Here is a 22,003-nt window from a genome sequence, read left to right as displayed (position 1 = left end):
AGTGGAGAATTGCAGACCCCCTGGGTGGGGAACCCAAACAGCTGAATGAAGACATCAGACATGAGGGAAGGCAGGAGAGGTTGAGGAGGAGGAGGAGGAGGAGGAGGAGGAGGAGGAGGAGGAGGAGGAGGACGGGGAGGAGGAGGAGGAGGAGGAGGAGGAGGAGGAGGAGGAGGAGGAGGGGGAGGGGGAGGAGGAGGAGGAGGGGGAGGAGGAGGGGGAGGAGGAGGGGGAAGCAGCCAGGCAGTTCTTCTCCAGAACTTTTCTACATTTGTTTCCAACGCCCCACTATCTTTTCTTTGATGAAGGGGGCACTTAATAGGAGATGGGATTTCTATCTTCCCATGCCTCCCTTAATTTTATCTTCTAACTGTTGAACTCTTCAAGTCTTTCTCCACCTCTCCCTGATGCCAACATAGAGATGCATTTTTTTGGGATAGTGAGTTCAACCTGACACAGCACACTTAGTTTCACTCCTCCGCCCACCACGCTGACTCACACTGTTGTGGTTTGAGAGAGTAGCATCCAGCCATATGTCTGTCACGCTGTTCGTGTGAAACATTCCACCCCCACACACAGTCTGAGTGAAGAGACCCTCCGGTCCCTCACCGCGCGCACACACACGCTGACCAGCATCACTTGATAGGCTGTCCTACAATGCACCACGATTTCATAGTTCAGAGGTCAGCTGCGGCCTCTGGTCTCCACGACAACAGCCTGGCGGTTTCAAAGACTGCGATGCCCCCACACACACGCGCTCTCACACTTCCCACTCTCGCACGCAGCCTTTTGTCCCCAAACTCCTAGGCATCAAAAGAGACCCAGGAAGCCCCCCTCCAACCCAAACATTTACTGCAGGCCAAATCCACTTCTATGCTCTGCTGTGGGAGAGAGAGAGAGAGAGGTCTCTGGGCACTGGACCACCAGAGCTGATAGAGGAGATGGATGGAGGGAACACATTAGGCTACAGAGCTGGCGAGCTGATACGGTGCGCTATACTGACTGGCACGCGCGCTGCACACGCACGCACGCACACGCGCACACACACGTACACGCGGCTAATTGCTTCATCCAAAGATAGAAGATTAGCCTCATCTTTAAGATGACAGGGAACATCAACAGACTGTGGAAAGAGAACATATGCTGGTAGGAAACAACGTAATGTGGCAGAGAATTGGCAAGGGATATATCTATTGATAAAGGGATATATCTATTGATAAAGGGATATATCTATTGATAAAGGGATATATCTATTGATAATAAAGGGATATATCTATTGATAATAAAGGGATATATCTATTGATAATAAAGGGATATATCTATTGATAATAAAGGGATATATCTATTGATAATAAAGGGATATATCTATTGATAATAAAGGGATATATCTATTGATAAAGGGACTAACGAGGAATGTGTAGCAACTTTGCTGGCTAGATAAGCATGAACAAGCAACGTCCCTCGACTCTGAAATGTGATTAGCTCGTTAGCTATGCAGGCTAGTCTGCACGAATATAAGATGCCATTCACATATCGAGGAAACAAGTTGAAGGAATGTAGCTAGTCAAATAAATGCATCGTAACGCAGAATAAAGACAAGACAAAACAGGATAGAAAACTGGCGCTCACCATCATTTTACCGCGGAATCTTTCTTGGTCAACTCTTCAGTCTTTGAGTAGAAGTCGGTATAGATAGATGCACCTACTGATTACAACCAATCCGCCAAGCAGTTAGGAAGATAGGGCAGGACTCTGCACACGACAGCCGGACTGGGAGCACACGGACCCGGGACAGTCTTCCCTCTCTGATCTGAACTGCGCAGAAGAGGAGCCGGTGGCAGATCCCGAGCAGAGCGTGTCCTGTGTTCAACCCCCCCTGTCCCCCTGGCTGTGGAGCCAAAGCGCCATCTACTGACTCAGTAACGTATTACTCAAACAGTGGGAAGTGGTGGTATCTGGACGTCAAGCAGGTTTCCCAGAAGCTTCTTTCGTTAAGAGGCTCTTTAGCCCATTCAGTTGACCAATCAGAGAGCTTGCCCAGACCAGTTGACCAATCAGAACGCTCTTAATGAATGGCCCAAGAGCCTCTTAACGAAAGAAGCTTCTGGGAAACCTGCTGGGCACCTTGATGGCAAAACACCTGTCTGGTTACAAATAGTCTACACAGTCACTAGATGTTTAGAAATGTGTGCTCTGCAATAGCTGAGAAATAAGACTTGGACTTTGAAAAGGATTACAAATAATGATTTAATTGCTCATACAAACAGAAAAACATAACATTTTTAAAATTACTGTTGTTGAATCTATGAAATGTGGGGCCCATATCGTCATATGATAGTGATGCCCACCTCTCTCTCTCTCTCTCTCTCTCTCTCTCTCTCTCTCTCTCTCTCACTCTTGACACTACCACACATGTACATATACATACCGTAGCCAGACAATGGAAAAATGTGTCAGCCCTAGCTTATAGGAAAAGGCCATACTATGAAGCTGAGTCAGCTTAGAGGGTGCTAAGACTTCCTGTCTGGGACATGTACATTTACTTTTTACAAACTCTTGCACGCCTTAAACATGTTTGCACAATTTAAACATGCTATGGAACCTATAAACTTGTTTATCTGCACTCTTGCATGCTTGGATTTCTGACTATATTTTGTATTTGTTGTAAATTTGTATTCTTCTGTGTTAAATTGTTGTCTTTTGATGCTGTAACAGTGCAATTTCCCCCTTGGGGATCAATAAAGTACTATTACTACTATTACTACAGCTACTACTACCACGGCTGTCTAGTGACCCTCTGACCCTCATGGTTTCTTGGCTTTAGGTTTAGCTCTGGGCTTGACAACTGTGGTGGGCTTGGGTGCTGTGAGAACTTTGACTGTGATGGATGCGGATTTGGAGCCCTCCAAGTTCTGGGCGGTGCAGGTGTAGGTCCCCTGGTCCACTTCTCGGACCTCGTCCACCAGTAGAATGGACTGAGACTGCTGCCGGGCCGCCCCGCCCCCCACGGGCCTCACGCTGTCCTGGGTGTACAGCGGTCTGCCGATCTGGAATACACAGCCACAGTACAAAGGATTACACGAGATGTTCATTTAACACTTTTAGACTAAATGATGAGCAGTAATACTATCCTTAAAGCATCCCTGGTGTTGGTTTGAGGCTGAGAAACATTCATTATACTATTTCCCATAGATATGAAACAGTTATAAAACCGCTCTATAGCTAACAACTGAAAGACTATTGCTACTTAGTGCTGATTAATTATAGTATGTTCAGTGCAGTTGATTATGTACAGTGATGCAGTGGGGTCATCTGACCTGCTGTCAGTTTCTGAGCAGTAATACTACCTAAAGCCTCTATTATAGTGATTTAATTGCAGTACTAACTATAAATGGTGCTCAGAGAGCACAGACCTCCGCCCCTGAATGCGTCTTGTGGCTCTGTGCACGCCAGAATTAAATGGGCCCACGCTACACCTCTCCACCAGAGTTTCATGAAAAGGAGTCTGGTAGTTTTTGTGTAATCCTAATCCAAAAAGTTCATTGACCTGAATGGCCGTCCGGACCGTTTATAGGCGGCTTGTGTTTCGCTGGAGCGGAGGTAAAAGTAGCTATCTGAATGGGTGGGTGTATTTGGCCAGCTCTGTGGCGCCCCCCTCGGGTCACAGCCAGCGGGGAGAAATGTGGTGCACTCTGGGATCTCCCTCCACACACCCCAGTCCAAACCCCATGTCTCTAGTACCCTCACACAGGTAGCTGGCTTCGTTCTAAGTTTTGTTTTCATTAGTGGATCCGGCCCGTGATTCAGATCTGCTCCAAAATTTAATGGGTTCTGACCTGCTGACCGGGGTACCCCCAGGTGAACTGACCTGCTGACCTCCCAGGTGAACTGACCTGCTGACCGGGGTACCCCCAGGTGAACTGACCTGACCGGGGTACTGACCTGCTGACCGGGGTACCCCCAGGTGAACTGACCTGACCGGGGTACCCCCAGATGAACTGACCTGCTGACCGGGGTACCCCCAGGTGAACTGACCTGACCGGGGTACTGACCTGCTGACCGGGGTACCCCCAGGTGAACTGACCTGACCGGGGTACCCCCAGATGAACTGACCTGCTGACCGGGGTACCCCCAGGTGAACTGACCTGCTGACCAGGGAACCCCCAGGTGAACTGACCTGCTGACAGGGGTACCCCCAGGTGAACTGACCTGCTGACCCCAGGTGAACTGACCTGCTGACAGGGGTACCCCCAGGTGAACTGACCTGCTGACCAGGGTACCCCCAGGTGAACTGACCTGCTGACCGGGGTACCCCCAGGTGAACTGACCTGCTGACCAGGGTACCCCCAGGTGAACTGACCTGCTGACCGGGGTACTGACCTGCTGACCGGGGTACCCCCAGGTGAAGTCGATGAGTACGTCCTGCTCCCCCAGCACGGTGCAGGTGACCTGCAGGTTCTCCCCCGCGCTCACCGAACTGGCCGAGGCCTGGATGACTGGGCTGGGCGGGGCCATGGGGTCTGGTTCACAGGAGAGGGGGGAAGAGGGGCACAGAGAGGAAGATATGTCACTTGAATGTGTGTCACCTGAAAACAAGTCATTTATATGGGTTGGGTTGTGGTTAGAAAGATTAATTTGATTCTTATTGTGGTTTATTGATTTTTTGTTTCATGTGTTATGTACTGTATGGCAACAACTCTATTGCAGAAAGATGGAGTGTTTTTGGTCTCAGTGACTCACAGTTGACGTATATGAGCATGTACTTGGTGGAGCTCTGGCGGAGGTTGCCCAGGCTGGCCACGCAGAAGAGAGCTCCGGCATGGTGGGGTTTGGGCCGGTGGATGGTGAAACCTCGTCTGACGTTGAAGGTGATCTCCGCCCCGTCTACCGCCACCTCCACCGGCGGGAACTCCCGGTGCAGCGTCACCTTGGCGTCCGGTGAGGTCACCTGACAAGGGAGGACTGTCGGCCAATTGGTTCGCAGCTGGACGACCTTGTAGTAGTCTGCCGAGGGCACGAACAGCTCCTGGGGATCTGGGTGGGAGGGGAGAGCTGTTGATGAAGGCTATTGCTAAATTCAACAATGAGAAGGATGTGAAAAGAGAAGGGTGACCTTTTTCAAGAACACCCAGTCAGAAGGCCACGGCAAAACACTTTTATGTTAGAGTTGTTAGAGATCAAAGAGCAAAACTTACACTGTACTGTGCCAAAGCCACATTACTCATCAGCAACAGTAATATTTGACACATTACAGTTGAACAGAGATGACAGAAAGGCTAGATTAACAGGATACAAAGTAAAGGATTTCAGAGGGGAGTGCAAACCTGGGAAGAAGACGAAGACTTTGACGGCTTTGTCGTACTCCTTCCTGCACTCGGTTTCCTCGCAGTACATTGGGAAGCAGGTGTACTCGCCGGTGTCTGCTCCCGTTGTGTTGAACAGTGTCAGGGTACCATACCTCGCATGCTGGCCAATGCTGCAAACCAACACAAATAACCCTAGCTGAATATGCAATATCACGATTTTGTTTGATACTGTTTTTCACGTCAACCTGTGAAGCACATTAGAATGCAAGTGTTATGTAAAAAGTGCAGCATCATGTTGATTCTGTTCATTCGGCCAGTGTGCTGTCGTCATGGCTGACCTGAGTCTTCCTTCGTCGTCCTCCTCCAGGTACGGGGGGACCCCCCACTGGACAGGCCTGCCCTTGCACCTCAGCTCCAGGGTGCCTCCGGCCCGCACGCTCAGCGTCTCCCCCACCCTCTGGAACTTCCCTTTGTTCACTACCTGTGAACAGCAGGTGTGGACTTTGAGTCTAAGGAATCTAAGGATTTAGCCCGGGGAGACAACAGTCCTAAAATGTGTCCTGGTTGCAAAGAATAACGTTTTTTTTTTCTGGTTAAATGTGCTGCTTAGCTCGGTGGATGAATATGAATTCAGCATTTCAATCTCTCCAGAGCGTTCCTCCTCCGGTTGGTTTCCAGGGGAAAACAACATATGGAACACTTAGTTCACTTTTGAACCACTGTGGAAGTCGTTTGTTTTGGGACTCTCTATCTCTCTCTACCTAGCTACCTATTAGTGTACAACATGTGTAAAACTGAACATGAGGTCCGGCCCCTACCTGCGTCAGGTAGGTCTGTCCCTGGGCTGCTGGGGGCGCAGGTGTGGCTTTCACCCTGGGTTTGGGTGTGGCTGTCCGGGGTCCTTTACCTGCCCTCTGCCCCGGCTTGGCCTTAGTGGGCTTGGGCTTCCTCCCCACTGGGGTCTTAGGGTCATCCATTTGACAATGTCCTGCAGAGCAAAACACATTTTGTATAGAATTCACATTCACATGTAACCCAGTTATGCCAGCGCTTAGTGACCATGTGAACCAGAATACGTTTGACAGTAGTACACATACCGAACACTATCTGTCACTGTTAAGCTACTGTACATGTACCTTTTGTTGCAATGGTAGAGGTTGCAGGGACACATAGAGGACACAGAATAAATACAATGCATCTTGACTTCCCTCAGCACTACAAAACATTCATTCTGGAGTAGGACTCACACAGAATGTTCTTCTCACACCTCTTACTATGTAAATTCCTACTCCCCCTCAGGAAGGGAATATAATCACTCACCAAACTCCAGGATTAACATGCAGAGGAGTAGAGCCCTCAACGTCAGCCTCCACCTCAACCCCCACATACTCGCCACAACCATGGATGCTTGTGGCCGACGGATTACTTGTACACGAGGTTCAACACAGTTCACTGGAGAACACAACCGCTAAAGAAAGGAATGAAGAAGGAAGAAGGGAGGTATGGAGAGAGAAGGAGTGAGGGGAGTGAGTGAGGGGAGCGAGTGAGGGGAGCGAGTGAGGGCAGCGCGTGCGAAGTGAGTGGTCAGCTGTTTAGCAGAATCACACGAATTCCTCCTCCTGGGAGAGTGGCATTAGAACCCCAAATTCCTCCTCACTGGCTCAATGGTGCCTTTCAAGGGCCTGTGGACCAATCAGGGCCCAGAGATGGAAGCCACTCCGTCTGGAATAACTCAGGCTGTTTGTTTAGCTGGTGAAGTGGACTGGCAGCACAGCTGGGGCGTTCTACAGCAGGCCTGCACAACATATCTATAAGAACCCTCTACACAAGGTCCACAACATATAGTAGGTCTAGAATATAGAGGGTCCACAACATAGAAGGTCCACAACATAGTAGTCTACTGTAGCACCACAGCCTCGTTGGTCCACAACAGAAAAGGTCCACAACATAGTAGGTAGGCTACTGTAGTAGGTCTTCAATATAGTAGATTTACCACACATAGCCCCCCTACAGCAGGTCCATATGGTACCCTAAAATCTATCCCAGGTACCCAACACTATCCCCCATGTAGGAAATTAATTGTGAGAAATCGTTAATTGAGGCCTACACCCACTCACTCAATTTAGTCTTTTTTTTTATTTTTTTAATCCAGGGCCTCAAGGGTCTCTTTTTACTGGCCACACAGTGACAATGATTACACACACACGTGAGCGGCGAACACAGCACACAACTTTCTTCAGGTGTTGCCGGTGGAAAGAGTTCCCTGCATGTATCCCATCTAACGCCGTCCTCATCCAGGGGCAGCTAGGAGCAGTGGGCAACCATCGTTCCTGTCACCTGGGGACCAAGTCCAAGTGCTCAGGCCCTGTACTACGAAGCTAGTTCAACAAATCCAGGATAACTTTTCGCTATCTCGCTTGAGTAAACCAAACAACCGCAATTAAACGGTATCACGACGGTGGCTATCCACTAGCTGGTCCAATCTAGCTACAGTATGAGCAGTCATTCAGTTACAAATACTTTGATGCTGTTGTTAATTCAATTCAGTAATTTATTTGCCATGTCAACAATAAGTTGATAGGAATGTCAGGTTTGCTCATCACATCAAATAAACATCAAAACAACAGCACACAACACATACAGTACAAGTAGGCCTAGTACAATCACATATAAAGTGCAGCAGGTGAGCGCGCCTGCCCAGCAAACACGCAACGTCAGGGAGACGTTCAGATCATGTCTTAATAACGTCCGTCGGTCCTGAACCCCGTGTGTTCGTCTGCTGGACCCCTCAATATTCACACGTCTGGCTTGGACCCCTCTAAGACGTCTGTGGACGTGCAAAACAGGTTCAATATCTGAACGTTAAAAAAAAAACATTCACTCTGGCTCCTAATTGGATGTCTATGGACGTCCGAAAAAGTCAAAAAAGACATCTAAAAGACGTATTTTAGACGTGTCTTTGCTCAGTGGGTGAGGTAGGCCTAGTGCAAGTTCAGATGCCGGCTTGGGCATAGGTAGCCTACTATCCCCGAAGCGAGTTGTTGTGCATCTAATACTCCTGTATGTTCTTCCTGATGGGAGAAGATTAATTAAATGGTGAGCAGGATCAGAGGGATCAGCTGTAATTGTTTAGTCTTCTAACTATTCTGAAGGAGAAGACAGACAGCGAGACAGCCGATGATTTGAGATGCTCTGCGTATCCTGTCCCGAGTGGTTGTGTTGCTGTACCAGAAAAGGATGGAAAAAGTGAGCACACTCTCTATAGTTGATCTGTAAAAATGACTCATAGCTGTCCGGCTGACCTTGAACTTTTTCAGTTGCCGCAGGAAATAGAGTCGCTGATGGGCTTTGCTTATTTTGAGACTGGTGTTGTTATGTAACAACTTCACAAGAACAAAATCTTGTAAAAGACGATATTACAAAGAAACAGTTCAGGCAGTGAACACAAAGTTCATGTTCAGTGACCATGAACAGATAAGAGTTCATAAAACCATGGTTTGACTGGGAATCCGTAAGTCAGACTGTTTACATCAAAGCCGCTTTCCTCCTGCTGAGTCTGTGTTGATGATTGATGACAGGTGTTGCTGTCATCAATCATGTTTGAGTAATATTCACCTTATAGTCCGGGGGCCATCCAGATTTCGGTACCACCTAAGGTGACCAAAGACTTTTGGTATTTTTGTCTTCCTACATGTCTTTAGTTTATATTTTGGTACGATAACCCTGCCTATCTAGTAGCTGAATGATAGTAATCACTCTATTAACAAACGTACAGTAAGCCTACCCCCATATAAAGCGACAAAACTCCGATTCCTACGTATATACCAAGTCCAAGTGCTCAGCAGGTCCTGGTCAGGGATGCATGTTTATTACTTTGGTTAGATTAAAGTTGTTCAATTTTATTGTTCCGCTGCCCAGTAGGCTACTGTTGTCCACAGTAATTGATAATAACATGGGGGTAGGGTCGCCTGGTGATGGTGGCCAGCCCTTTTGGTTTAGTTTTAATAGGATTAGGCTACTGTCGCCCTTGTACCTCCGTTTACAAGATAATAATCTAGTAAAAATAAAAATAAATTAACCAAATATTGACTACTACAGCCACCTTTTGTAATGTCTATTCAATGATTTACTCGTCTACAACAATAATTTAATGTCTTATAATTTAAATATCTTCATTTAGGGGCTGTTCCCAGGAAGAAAATCATATAGGCTATGCATTATGCGATATACAGTTGTGCAATACAGATCATGTATTTTATGAATATATATATTTTATGTATGTATATATTTTTGTACTCTTCTATGTGTATTCTCTACTCTGATGTATATTCTTACTCCTGTACATTCTCACTGCTGCCCCCCCCCCTCCCCCTATCCCCATCCCTTCCCCAGGATTATAAAGTTAATCTTATCTTATCTTATCTGACATGCTTTTGGAAGTACCTCTTCATATGTGGCATGACAAGTTCTTTGCCCAGCTGTTTTATGAATAGCCGACGTGCATTGGTCACGCCACCCATGTAATCAGGGTGTTGTGCCGTGAAGATGAGTTGGCATTGAGGGTGGCAACATCTAGTAGATGCACCATTGGCCACTAAGCTTTTCTCCATCTCTCCTCCCCATGTCTCTCCTCCCCCTGTCTCTCCTCCCCCAAAGGGTTAACTGTGTATGTGCATATGAAAGATGAAACACATTGGAGAGACATATTCACTGCTTGTAAGACCATTGGTTTCCAAAAATATTGACTCGATGAATGTACATCAGAGTAGAGAATAAATGAGGAATCAGGGTTTTGTCATTTTAAATGGGGTTATGTTTGTTGGAGTTATTACCATTAGGCTACTACTGTAGATAGGCAGGGTTATCATATCATAAACTAGAGACACGTAGGAAGACAAAAATACCAAAATTGTTTGATGGGTGGTGACCTTGGGTGATACCAATTTGTGAAAATATCAGTATTGGCCCCTGGACTATTATTCACTCCTGTCCTGTAAAGGCCCCCCAACAACCCATTTATCAAACTTAATATAAACTACAGAGTCTATTTGCTAGAATATATTGATGAGGGCTTTATCTATGTAGACAATATACCATAAACTTAAACACAAACTAAACACTCTACTGTGCCTGTGTGGTTAATAGACCAGGTTATGTGTGAGCAGCCTAAACCTTTCTTTATGAATGACTTGCTAAGCCATGATTATCAACATGACACAGGTAAGTACATATGAAAGGTTCTATTGTTCTCCATGAACACAGACTGGTCAGACGGACTCCAGCTCTTTATCCTGGCTTAGGAAGGGGGCCGGCATGTACAACCTACTGGCAGAGAGGAAAAATGTGATTTTGAATGTCAAATCTCAAGAATTCTTCTTCTTCAGAATAAGGTACTTGATCAGTTTTTATTAGGAACATTTACAATATGTCAGACAGTGTAGACATCCATATTTACATTATAAAACAACAGCATCAACTTGGCAAAATTTCAAGCAAAATAAAAAATAGATTTTTTTATTTTTTTAATCTTTCTTCCATATCTACAATATATATCTACATGAGTCAAAATGTACAATTTACGATTTCATCAAATATCCACATAGGATTTGGAGACTTTTTCAATTATTGTGTAAAATGTAAACCTTTCATATTATATTAATATGATAACAATCATCAACCAGTTGAACATGAGAAAGCCTTGTTACATGCAGAGACATGTAACAAGTGACACGATCACTTGTGTTTAAATAAATGATATAAACATTCCCTGTTCTTTGCTTCTCATCTGAATGCATTGATCATCACATATTGAACAGTTCATATGCTGTCTATTCAATACCGCCTGAAAAAATAAGTAAAAATCATAGAGGAGTTCAGTGGAGTCCTAGTTATGAATCCAGTGAAATTGTACTGGTCAATGTGCTTCCTTGGAGCTTGGGCTGGACGCCTGGCTACTCTATGGTCATCAGCGCCTTGTCCAGTAGCTACTTGCCTTGCTAACACAATGTCAAGCAGGCTGCAGCACTGACAGTCAGACAGCCAGGCCTGCTATACCAAAGATACACACTTACAGTAGATACTCGCTGTAACATCTCACTCTTTCTCTTTCTCTCTTTCTTTCCCTCTATCTCTCTCTCTCTCTCTTTCTCTCTCTATTCCCTTAGAATTTTTCTTCTTTCAAATTGCCTTCTTTCACATTCATGCCGCTGATGGTTTCGACTGCCATCTGGTTTGAACTGAGTCGCTGCTTCTGAACACTATAGTGGATCCCGTAACCAAAATAGATTATGAATCCTACGGAGAGAGAGAGAGAGAGAGAGAGAGAGAGAAATGGTTCAGTGAACATATCAGTGAATGAGTGTCAGAATATTCTCAATGAGTGAATTATTTCTGACCGCTGATTCAAAAAACAAGACATTATTCTCCTCAGAGAGCTCAGCTGTGACTAATAAATGAATGGAACAGCAGTAAAACAAGTCCCCTCCCTCAGCCCAGACAAACTAAAGGAAAAAGACAATATCGCAGGGGTGACCTTCTAAATACATCTGTATATTACTTCAACACAAGTTATACAATATGCTCAAGAGGAAAAGACCCAGCCAGTGTTGAGGACCAGTCCCGGTGGTGACGTAGGCTCAGTGGTCAGCCTGAACCCAGCGTCTTACCTACTAACATCCAGATGGAGTAGCGTACCCAGGTCTCCCCTCCTAGCTGGATCATCAGGTAAACGTTGACAAACACACTCACCACTGGCAGCACTGGCAGGAAGGGCACCTGCAGGCAGAGAGGAGGAGATTATGGAGGGACACATCTTCACAGGACAACAGCATGTGGAACCAACGTCGGAAATGGGCCGGTGTTCTGGTTTCCGATTTGACAGGTCCAAGTCCAAACCGCGATGGATTGATATTGGTTTACACCTTAAAACCTTGGAATTTCCTTATAGATCACTACTGTCCGTTATAGGCCCATACGTTGACTTTATTTCAACTGACCCCTCTCCTGCTACAGGCAGCATACTGTAGCACATTTCCTTCCCCTCAAAACGTTTATCATGTCCTTATCTAGTGCTTTCAACTCTAGAGTGTTAGGACACGGTGTTTGGACATGGTATTATCACCTGCCAATGCTTGCTCTTTGGGGGCGCAGGGTTAAACTTTGCCAACCAAAATGTCACGTTGCCCATACAACTGATAATGTCTGAGCAATTTGCAATACTGTGAAGCTGCAGCACCCTCAAAACAGCCCCAAAATGACCCATGCAAAAGTGTCATGCTAGCTCTGGCACCAGTTCTGAGTGAGTTATACTTAATTAAAATCAGTTGGAAACGAAGACGTACTGTTCATAACTCGTTTACATATCCACCACTGTGTGTAACCACTCATGTTTTATCACATTTACAACAGATTTCGCGGTTATAAACACGCGAGACAAGAAGACTTTAAATGAAATGTCCCTCACCATGAAAGCTGCCCTGGCGGGGTTCTGCGGGTGCCTCCAGATGATGATGACGATGACCACCAGGAAGAAGATTAGGATGGAGACACACACCAGACTCCACACCTCCTTCTGCGACAGAGCATCTACGGCTTTGGTCAGCAGGACACACAGGGCAATCACACAGACAACTGGAGAGAGAGCGGGTTGGGGGGAGGGGTGGGGGGGTTAACGACAAGACCAGAACGTATAAAACAACAACAAACTAGGGAGGCAGAGAGTGACCGAAAAGACAGGGAACGAAGATGTAATCACAGAACAAAAGGTCAAACTTACTGGAAAATACAGTCAAGTTTGTGACTGTTTTTGAGGTGCCAGCTGTTGGAGACGATGGCGGTTTCAGACATCCAAGCTTGGTGTTTGATTCACATATGTACAGTTCTGAATCTTTGCAAATGCTCTCCTGGTACCTATTGGCAAAGAGAAATACTGTAATCAACAGGCTTATCTTCTTAAAACAATTGAGCGTATGGAGGTTATACTGTACATTGTGTCAATGTCAATGTCATTTTATTTATATAGCACCATTCATACAAATTAATGTAGCACATAGTGCTTTACATAAAAGGAGAAGGATAAAAACATGAATCATATAAACACAGTGACACTGGGCACTGATGAATGGAAGTTTTATATGAGAAAAACTTACCTCAGGATAAGAATGCAAATAGCCACAAGGGTGTAGGCAAACAATGTCCCAATCGACATCATATCCACCAGGGCTTTCAGGTCAAATAACATGGCCATAATCGCTGAGAATATAAAAACATACTGAATTACTTTAGGTGACAACCTTGAGCCTTAGACCTTAACCAGTAAGCTAAGCACTGGGTGGGAAGCAGCAGAGGTTTCTCACAGTGCTTTAACTGTGTCACCCTGCAACAGTGATATGCCCAGGTGGTCCCTCAAGAGAGAGTACCCATTACAGTGGCTACGGCCTATAGTCCATGGAGTCCAGGAGCCATGGGGTTGAACCTTGTTTTGTCGGGTGGAATTTTTTTCTTTGCTGTTTCTTGTAGCTTGGGGGTACCTCTTCAAAATACAAGATGGTGCTCGGTGATATCCCTTGAGCATTATCAGATATTAACCCCTTAATGCCCGAAAATGCCAAAATCACACAAAAATAGAGACTTATGATATTCCATGCTGAATATATAAATTAAATGCATCCATTTTAAATTCTCTAATGATTTTTTCATACAAGGGGTGATGGGAAATGCATTGCATTCCAAATGATTAGTATTAACCCTTTCAAGCCAGGCCTGTAAAACAACTTTTGTAGCAGGAGTTATTAGCTGCAACACACAACTCAAGTTTGCATTGTGTTGGTCCTTTTATTGATATGGGCAACAAAACATGAGCAACAGGAAAAGGCGTGCAGCTCTTACCCCGACAAAATGTATCTAAATCAAACAAGTGCATCCCCACCCAGTGAGTATGCACCCACACTTATGCACATGTGTATTACAAAAACAGTATGGAAAAAAAACATAACTAATGTGTGGTGTAATTATAACAGATCATTCTCTACATACGACACATGTCCCCCCAGAATTCACCTCAGTAGAAAGATCTTGGGGGTACCTCTTCAAAATACAGGAGGGTGCTCGGTGATATCCCTTGAGCATTTTCAGATATTAACCCCTTCATGCCCGAAAATGCCAAAATCACACAAAAATAGAGACTTATGATATTGCATGCATTATAGGATTAAATGCATCAAATGGATCGTCTACAATGACTATTAATAAAGGAGGTCATGTATTCTAAATGAATACTGCAGAGACGTAGCTAGAAAGCATCTGGTGGGTGGGCTGAGGCAAAAAAAATGGGTGGGCAACAAAAAACAATTTATGCTGTTGTTATGGTAATAATATTATGTATTAGGGTCTTGAGCATCCTACCCTGAAACATGTACAGAACATTGTGCATGGCAAACCATGCACTTTACAGCTGCATTTCTTGGAGCTACAAGGAGTTTCACTCCACACCGGATCATCTTCAGGATGTAGTCTGGAACAAGTTTGACATCTTCTGGTAGGTGGATTGGGATCAGTGCCCTGTTACTGGTGTCCTTTTCCCATTTAAATTCCTCTGGGTTCATTGCAGGTGGCAGATTGTTATTGAGATTTCAAATGAAGAATAACGTACTCCCGCACACACTTTTTCTCTGCTTTTTAATCAGTCAACGTTTCGGTTTCTACCTTCACCAGGACAGATTTGGAAAAATAAAAAAACATTAGAGAATGTAAATTGGATGCATTTAAGTCTCTATTTTTGTGTGATTTTGCCATTTTCGGGCATGAATGGGTTAATATCTGAAAATGCTCAAGGGATATCAAGGAGCACCCTCTTGTATTTTGAAGAGGTAGGCTACCCCCAAGCTACAAGAAACAGCAAAGAAAAAAATTCCACCAGACAAAACAAGGTTCACCTATAAATCGGGCTATTCGCCTTATTCACCTGGCAGCCATATTGGTTGAATGAATTCAAGCAGTAAGGAGGAAAGGGTTACACGACAATATGAGAAAACAATCGAGCTTCCTATTCTCTTGTCAGGAAAGCAAAAAAGGAAACAATGGTAAAGGATAAAACGGATTATCACATGTTCAGTTTACCCATTTTTACCGTAAGAAGAGAAAGCGAAAAAGCAGTAGATTTGCTTTTCCGTTTTACTGAGTCAAGAGAAATAACGATTGGATGGAGGGTACACAGACCTTGAATGATTATTGTGTATGAGGGAGGAGTGTTTAGTCTTATTTGTTAAAATTGATGTAATGCCTGAGGTAATGGGAGGAGAGAGGGTTAGAGAAAGAGTATAAGTTGAGCAACAACGCTCTGTGGGATTCCCCGACTGGGTGCTACATCCTGCAAGGAGGAGATATGGAAGGAGGAGATATGGAACCAGGATCCCCCAACTGATAATCTGTAGAATTTTAGCAATCTCCTGATTCTACGCAAAAGGGACAAAGGACAATGAGTGGGAAACCCTCCAAGCCTGACGCCAAGTAAGACTCAGACAAGCAGCATTCAAGGTCTCCGCAGAGCAGAATGGGGAAACATGTTGTCAGTAGCCTATATGGCTGATAAGAGTAGGCTAAGCCAGGCTGCAGCTGGGTAACCCTCTCTCTAACCAAGGTTACATCGTTATGTTTTTTTGTATTTACCTAATTACTCTTCCTTTAATTAGGTGGGCTAGCTTGAAGAAGCTAGCCCAACTTGTGATATTCCCACTTTCTTTATTAGGTGGGCTAGCTTGTAGAAGCTAGCCCAACTTGTGATATTCCCACAATTTCTTTCTTTATTCTGGTTCTCCCCAGTTTTTTGGCCCTCAACTACTTATTCATACTTTGTGCTAGAAACTTCATTCAAACTTTAAAATGTTTGCGATGTTTAGCTCTTTAACGGATCCATTCAGATTTTTGATATTTTTTATTGTTTTTTTTTTAGAAATTTAACTTTTAAAACTAATTTTTGGTCCCATTGAAACTGCTTGAAACTGCTTTTGGAATGTTCAGTAACTTTATGTTTTTAGAGTGGTGGCAGCTGTTGCTTTGAAAATATTCACACATTTTGTAAACTGCTGGCACTCCTACAGTTTTGAGAGCTCACACACATATTATATATCAAAATGTTCACACAACTGTGCTGATTCATACAATGTAAGTATCTAAGCTGGTAAGTATCTATCTATGGCGGCGCTACGCCCAACAGCAGCCAGCCACTCTCCAATTCCTGGCGTTTCTTGTTAATCTGTTCGTTTGCACTCCTTTGTTTTTGTTTGTCTCCCTTTGTACCTGGGCTGCACCCCGGGCTGATGTAACAGTTGGTTGGGGGGCGCATTATAAATAAAAAGAACATAACATAAGCTGTGTGATTTACAGTTTTCGCTGTATGACGATTTGTTCGGCAACTGCGCTCCCCATTGAAACGTATGGCACCGCACTCTAACTATTGAGCTGTTAATTTTGCATTTTTACTCTTTTTCTAACTTGTCACTATGCCTACAATTTTAACAGCTCATACACATATTATATATCGAAATGTTCACACAACTGTGCTGATTCGTACATTGTAAGTATTTAAGCTGTGTGACTTACCGTTTTTGAGGTATGACGATTTGTTCGTCAACTGCGCTCCCCATTGAAACATATGGTGCTGCACTAACTTTTGAGCTGCTAATTTTGCATTTTTACCCTTTTTCTAACTTGTTGCCACATACAGTGTTTAAGCTATGCGGACATATTATACATAGAAATGTTCTGCAAGTTCTCAGGATTCCTATGGTGTCAATATATAAGCTGTAATATTTATAGTTTTTGAGATAGAGCTGTCTGAAGCGGACCATGTCTTGGATCAGAGTGTCAGTTGGGATTAGAGTTGTGGCAGCTGTAGCTTTTTTTGAATTTGTGTGCATGTGCAGCCTCTCTTAAAGGTACAGGCACCCTTTTATAACTAATGTGGGAGCACAGAACTCAGCAAAAGTGGAATAGAGACACATGATCTTCACTGGTGGGGGCCAGTGGGTAGCCCGGAGAGGAGTACACCGTCCCTGACTGGTTATGACCAAAAGGGGCGGAGCCTCGCCACCACGCCACTATTCACACCACAGAACCCACTTTTCAGCCCCTGAGTGGGCTAGAGATTCAATGGTGGATGCATGGAAATTGCCTGGAGGTCACTGTACTGTCCCCGACAAGCTGTGACCCAAGAGGGCGGAGCCTAACCAGCACGCCACTATCCACGCCACGGGCCCCACAAGTCAGCCCCTGAGTGGGCTAGAGACACACGGTCTTTACCGGTGGAGTCAGGTAGGTGGCCCGGAGAGGGGTACACTGTCCCTGACCAGCTCTGACCTGAGGGGGCGGAGTCTCGCCACCACGCCACTGTCCACACCACGGAACCCACAATTCAGCCCCTGAGTGGGCTAGAGACGCACGGTCTTCGCCGGTGGGTGCATGGAGATTGCCCGGTCCGTAGTAATACTAGCAGTAGCTGTTACATACAGCTGCAGCAGCTAGCCCACCTCACATTTTTTCCAGGAAATGTACTTTCTAGTTACTATTACTATTCATTTACTATGTTTTGCGTTTGCGTATTGCCATGTTAATCAATCATTTATTAAAGTAAAGTTTGCATTCAAAGTTATATTGTCACTTTACTCTCCCCAGAGGGAGGGCTCAGATAGGGGAGTTGTATTTGTAAAAAGTTAGGTTTATGCATGCTAAGGATCTGACAGGTTACCCCAGACTCTAAAAATACCTAGACTCTAAAAATAATATTTCCCTGTGAAAAAAGTATACTTCTCGCTTAATGATAATTTGAAAGCCACACCAACAGACATCACGATAAGAGTAGAGCTGCCGTTAACTTGAGTGGCTTAAGGGTTGTGCCCAGACTTCCAGCGCACAGTAAGGGTTCAGCTTTGAGTGGAAGTGTGGTGGTGGGGGTTTTAAGGACAGGGGCAGTTAGTAGACCAAACTAATCCACTCAAATCCAGCCTAAGTTTATTCATCAGAATCCCAGTGATGGTACAAGGCCTGTGGGCTGAAGAACTCCAAGAGACAGATCTTGTTCTTGCGCTGTTTGTTGCCTATTTTGTACATTTTGGGAGATTGTATTGTATATTGTACTGTATCTTTGTTGTTGTATTTTGCACTGTCCTGTCTTGTTCTTGCACTATGTTTATTATAATTATAATAATTATTATTATTATTATTATTTATCATGCACCAACAGACCAAGGCAAATGCTTCATAGGTGAAGCCTACTTGGCTAAATAAAAATCTGAATCTGAATCTGCATCATTATGACTACTAGCCATTACGGCGATGAACCATTACAGCCACTACCCTACCTGCCACGGCCCCTGAGGAGATGGTAGCCACCATGGGGCTCTGGCGTGAGCTGACCCTGCTGAGGGGCTTGAAGAGCAGGCCGTCCCTGGCCATGGCATACAGCACGCGGGGCATGGGGAACATGGAGCCCAGCAGGCTACAGAGACACACAAACACACACACACACACACACAGCTTTGTAGAGATATTATATACTATTGCTATGTTTTCCGCCTATAAAACAGCGTTTGAAGACAGATCAAACTATCGCCTGACTGACAGATCGACCGACTAACAGACCCACAGAAAGTCGGACATGGTGACATCATTGAAGGGGTAACAAGTTAAGCCCGTTCTGTTGCCGTACCTGGTGGAGAGGGCGCAGAGCGAGCCCACGGCCACCACGTACTTGGCGGGCCCCCAGCCGATGTACTCAAAGGCCACAGGCAGCGGGCTGTTGACGTTCAGCAGGTAGTAGGGCATCATCAGGGTGAGGGCGGCAGACACGGCAAAGTACGCCACGAAGCAGATAAGCAGCGACGCCACAATGCCCAGAGGAATAGACTTCTGGGGGTTCTTCACCTCCTCACCTAAGGAGATAAAGGGAACTGTCAGCCACACTGAGATGAGAGTTACAGTAGATGCCCAAACATACACCTCAAACCCAGCTTCTCGACTCTCACTGCTGAACTTAAACATGGCCAAATACTACAACGTAAACAGATAGAAGGCCTCTCACTGACTGGTCAAAGGTGCTGTGTTGTTCCTTACAATGTTTGCTGTTGATCAGTGTATTGACACAAACACGGATTGATATTTCTTACTCGTGGTGGCGATGCAGTCAAACCCGACAAAAGCATAGAAACAGGTGGCCGCTCCGGCCAGGGTTCCATCTAAACCATAGGGGAAGAACCCTCCAACTCCGTATATGGTCCCGTTTTGTGTGGAGTTGAAGTTCCTGAGGGAAGAGAATATCACCTTAGGACCATCATGACCACCACAACCATCTTGCCTTGGGTTAGGGATTAGAGATAGAAACAACCCCATCAACCTCTAACCTCAAACGAAAATTATATACCCTTTCACCCTCATGAAAAGAAAGAAAGAAAAAAAGAAAGAGAAAGAAAGAAAGAAAGAAAGAAAGAAAGAAAGAAAGAAAGAAAGAAAGAAAGAAAGAAAGAAAGAAAGAAAGAAAGAAAGAAAGCATTATTTATTTATTTTGAAAGACATAGGCCTACACAGTGGCGTTCAGGACGGCTTCAGCACTGATCCGCCAGTTGGAGATGTCTCCTTTGATAAAGCCGGAGATGATGACAAACACCAGCACCAGGATGTTGATGGCTGTGAAGATCTTGTTGATAGTTGTCGACTCTTTCACGCCAAAGGCAAGCAAACCTTCAGAGGTGACCAAGGTGAAGAAGATATGAAAGATGATTTGCTTGAGGTCATGGACTCTGAGTACTCACAGCTACAGATTGTATCTTAAGATAACTGACTTGTCAAGGTCTGGCAACAAGTGAGATTATCAAAGCCAATACACTGAAATTGTTGCTATAACATTTACTACCTGCACAACAGTGTCAGCATCTTACAGTTTCAAAGATTGATCAGTGACTTTACCTGCCAGGAGCATAATGAGTGCAGCAGCAAAGAAGTCTGGGTAGGCCGCCAGGCCAGGTAAACCCATGGCAGCGTGCTTGCTAAAGTACTCGCCCATGATGTTCCCTAAGAGGTCATCAAATGTGCCACTCCATGCCCGGGCGACACTGGATGTTCCTAAGGAGATGAGAAGATGAGAGGATCAAATAAAGTTAGGTCATGCCAGAGCATTACAAAAAATGCTTGGAGGCCTGGCCACATCTGGTTAAAAGCATGCTTGTGTGCTGAGATCCAATCAGCAACATGAACATTCTTCAATGGGTAAAACCCACACTGCGTGAGATTGTTGCAAGGTCGTAGATAGCTCATAGCAGGGTCATAGCGCAGAGGTTACATACTGGACCCTTTGCTATTTATAGAGATCATCCTTTCTTAAAGCATCAAGCCAAATGGGCACAGTCATTTCCTTGATTACCTCTGCCCCAGCGAGAGCACAAGGCAAGAGTTTCTGTTTTCGGTGGTGTGCATTGGTCGGTTGGTTCATTCATTGGTTTGTTGGTTTGTTGGTTCTTTAGCAGGATTATGCAAAAACTACCAGAGCGATTTTCATGAAACTCGATGGAAGTGTGTAGCATGGTCCCACTTAGAACCCATTCAATTTTGGAGCAGATCTGAATAATGGAGCGGGACCATGATCCGCCCAAACACCTTCACCTCCCTTCATTTTTTGGACTTCATTGTCAATGGGGGAGATTGAAGCTGAAACAGCTATATCTCGACATGGGGCATGGGAAGGTCACGGAGGCACAGGGTTTGGACTGGCATAAAGCTGGCGTTAAGCTCTCGACCCAATGAATGCAGCAATACTAAACATGTCCTGCTTGCACACGTGCGCGAGCACAGAGCCACAAAATGTATTCAGGGGCAGAGGTCTGTGCTCTCCCGAGCACCATTTCTCATTGGAACTGCGCTCATCCAAACTCTATTTATTGCTGAACAATAAATTAATCATGGTGAATCATCGTTTTATAGCAGGTTCAAGGTTAAAGGTAGTATTACAGTCATGTATTTATGGTTGATCATTAATGGTTTGCAATGTTCCCACAGAACAGATCGTGTTAAGACTAACATGATTTAAACTCAACTTTAGCATGCATTTCATTTGCCTGATATGATCTCTAAGAACAAGGATAGGACTAATAGGTGTGATGCCTACCGATGACATAGGACAGAAGCAGGTTCCACCCAGTGATGAAGGCCAGCAGCTCTCCGACCGTCACGTAGCTGTAGAGGTAGGCAGAGCCTGTCTTGGGGACGCGGGCCCCAAACTCAGCGTAACACAGGCCAGCGAAGATGGAGGCCACGGCTGCGATGAAGAAGGAGAGGATGATGCTGGGGCCTGAAGTGGTCCTGGCCACCTCCCCGGAGAGGACGTAGACTCCTGCCCCCAGGGTGGACCCCACACCCAGAGCCACCAGATCCAGGGTGGTCAGGCAGCGGTTAAAATTGGACTCCTCTCCCTCAGGCTCCAGGGGCTTCTTTCGGGACAGGCTGCCTGCAAAGGACTTCAACCAGTGACAAGCCATCTCTCTTCAGGAGGAGAGAGAGAGAGAGAGAGAGATGGATCAATGAACAAATCGTCAGACCATCCTCACAGTGAATGACTTCTGATTACTGTTCTTTATTCTCCTAATCATTCTAAGCAGACCAAACAAACACTTAAATCGGTTGAGAGACACTTTTCATAGTACATAAAGAATATC

At 45.1% G+C, this 22,003-nt stretch overlaps 3 protein-coding genes across 3 annotated transcripts in view; all 3 read right to left on the bottom strand.

The window, feature by feature from the left end:
• n4bp3 (NEDD4 binding protein 3) overlaps positions 1-1,794 on the bottom strand; it is a 29,324-nt gene extending 27,530 nt beyond the window's left edge. The window contains exon 1 of the mRNA XM_084449123.1: positions 1,630-1,794. The gene's annotated coding sequence lies outside the window, so the exon portion shown is untranslated. The remainder of the gene's footprint in view (positions 1-1,629) is intronic.
• A 1,010-nt stretch (positions 1,795-2,804) lies between these two features.
• LOC311317966 (platelet-derived growth factor receptor-like protein) lies at positions 2,805-6,283 on the bottom strand (the record flags this gene model as incomplete). The annotated part of the gene is made up of 6 exons (XM_084449122.1): positions 2,805-3,047; positions 4,381-4,520; positions 4,741-5,034; positions 5,325-5,476; positions 5,645-5,787; positions 6,125-6,283. The coding sequence occupies 6 exons, from the start codon at positions 6,281-6,283 to the stop codon at positions 2,805-2,807; spliced, it is 1,131 nt and encodes a 376-aa protein (XP_084305248.1).
• Positions 6,284-11,466: 5,183 nt separating this feature from the next.
• LOC311317965 (cationic amino acid transporter 2) lies at positions 11,467-21,826 on the bottom strand (the record flags this gene model as incomplete). The annotated part of the gene is made up of 11 exons (XM_084449121.1): positions 11,467-11,600; positions 11,972-12,080; positions 12,769-12,935; positions 13,081-13,214; positions 13,454-13,556; positions 18,662-18,798; positions 19,009-19,231; positions 19,466-19,599; positions 19,880-20,036; positions 20,262-20,417; positions 21,457-21,826. The coding sequence occupies 11 exons, from the start codon at positions 21,824-21,826 to the stop codon at positions 11,467-11,469; spliced, it is 1,824 nt and encodes a 607-aa protein (XP_084305247.1).
• Between the last annotated feature and the right edge of the window lie 177 nt (positions 21,827-22,003).

The sequence above is a fragment of the Borostomias antarcticus genome (assembly GCF_949987555.1).
Source record: "Borostomias antarcticus genome assembly, chromosome: 14".
Taxonomy (NCBI): domain Eukaryota; kingdom Metazoa; phylum Chordata; class Actinopteri; order Stomiiformes; family Stomiidae; genus Borostomias; species Borostomias antarcticus.
Note: the sequence above shows the minus strand (reverse complement) of the source record. Positions and strands in the feature narration are given on the sequence as shown.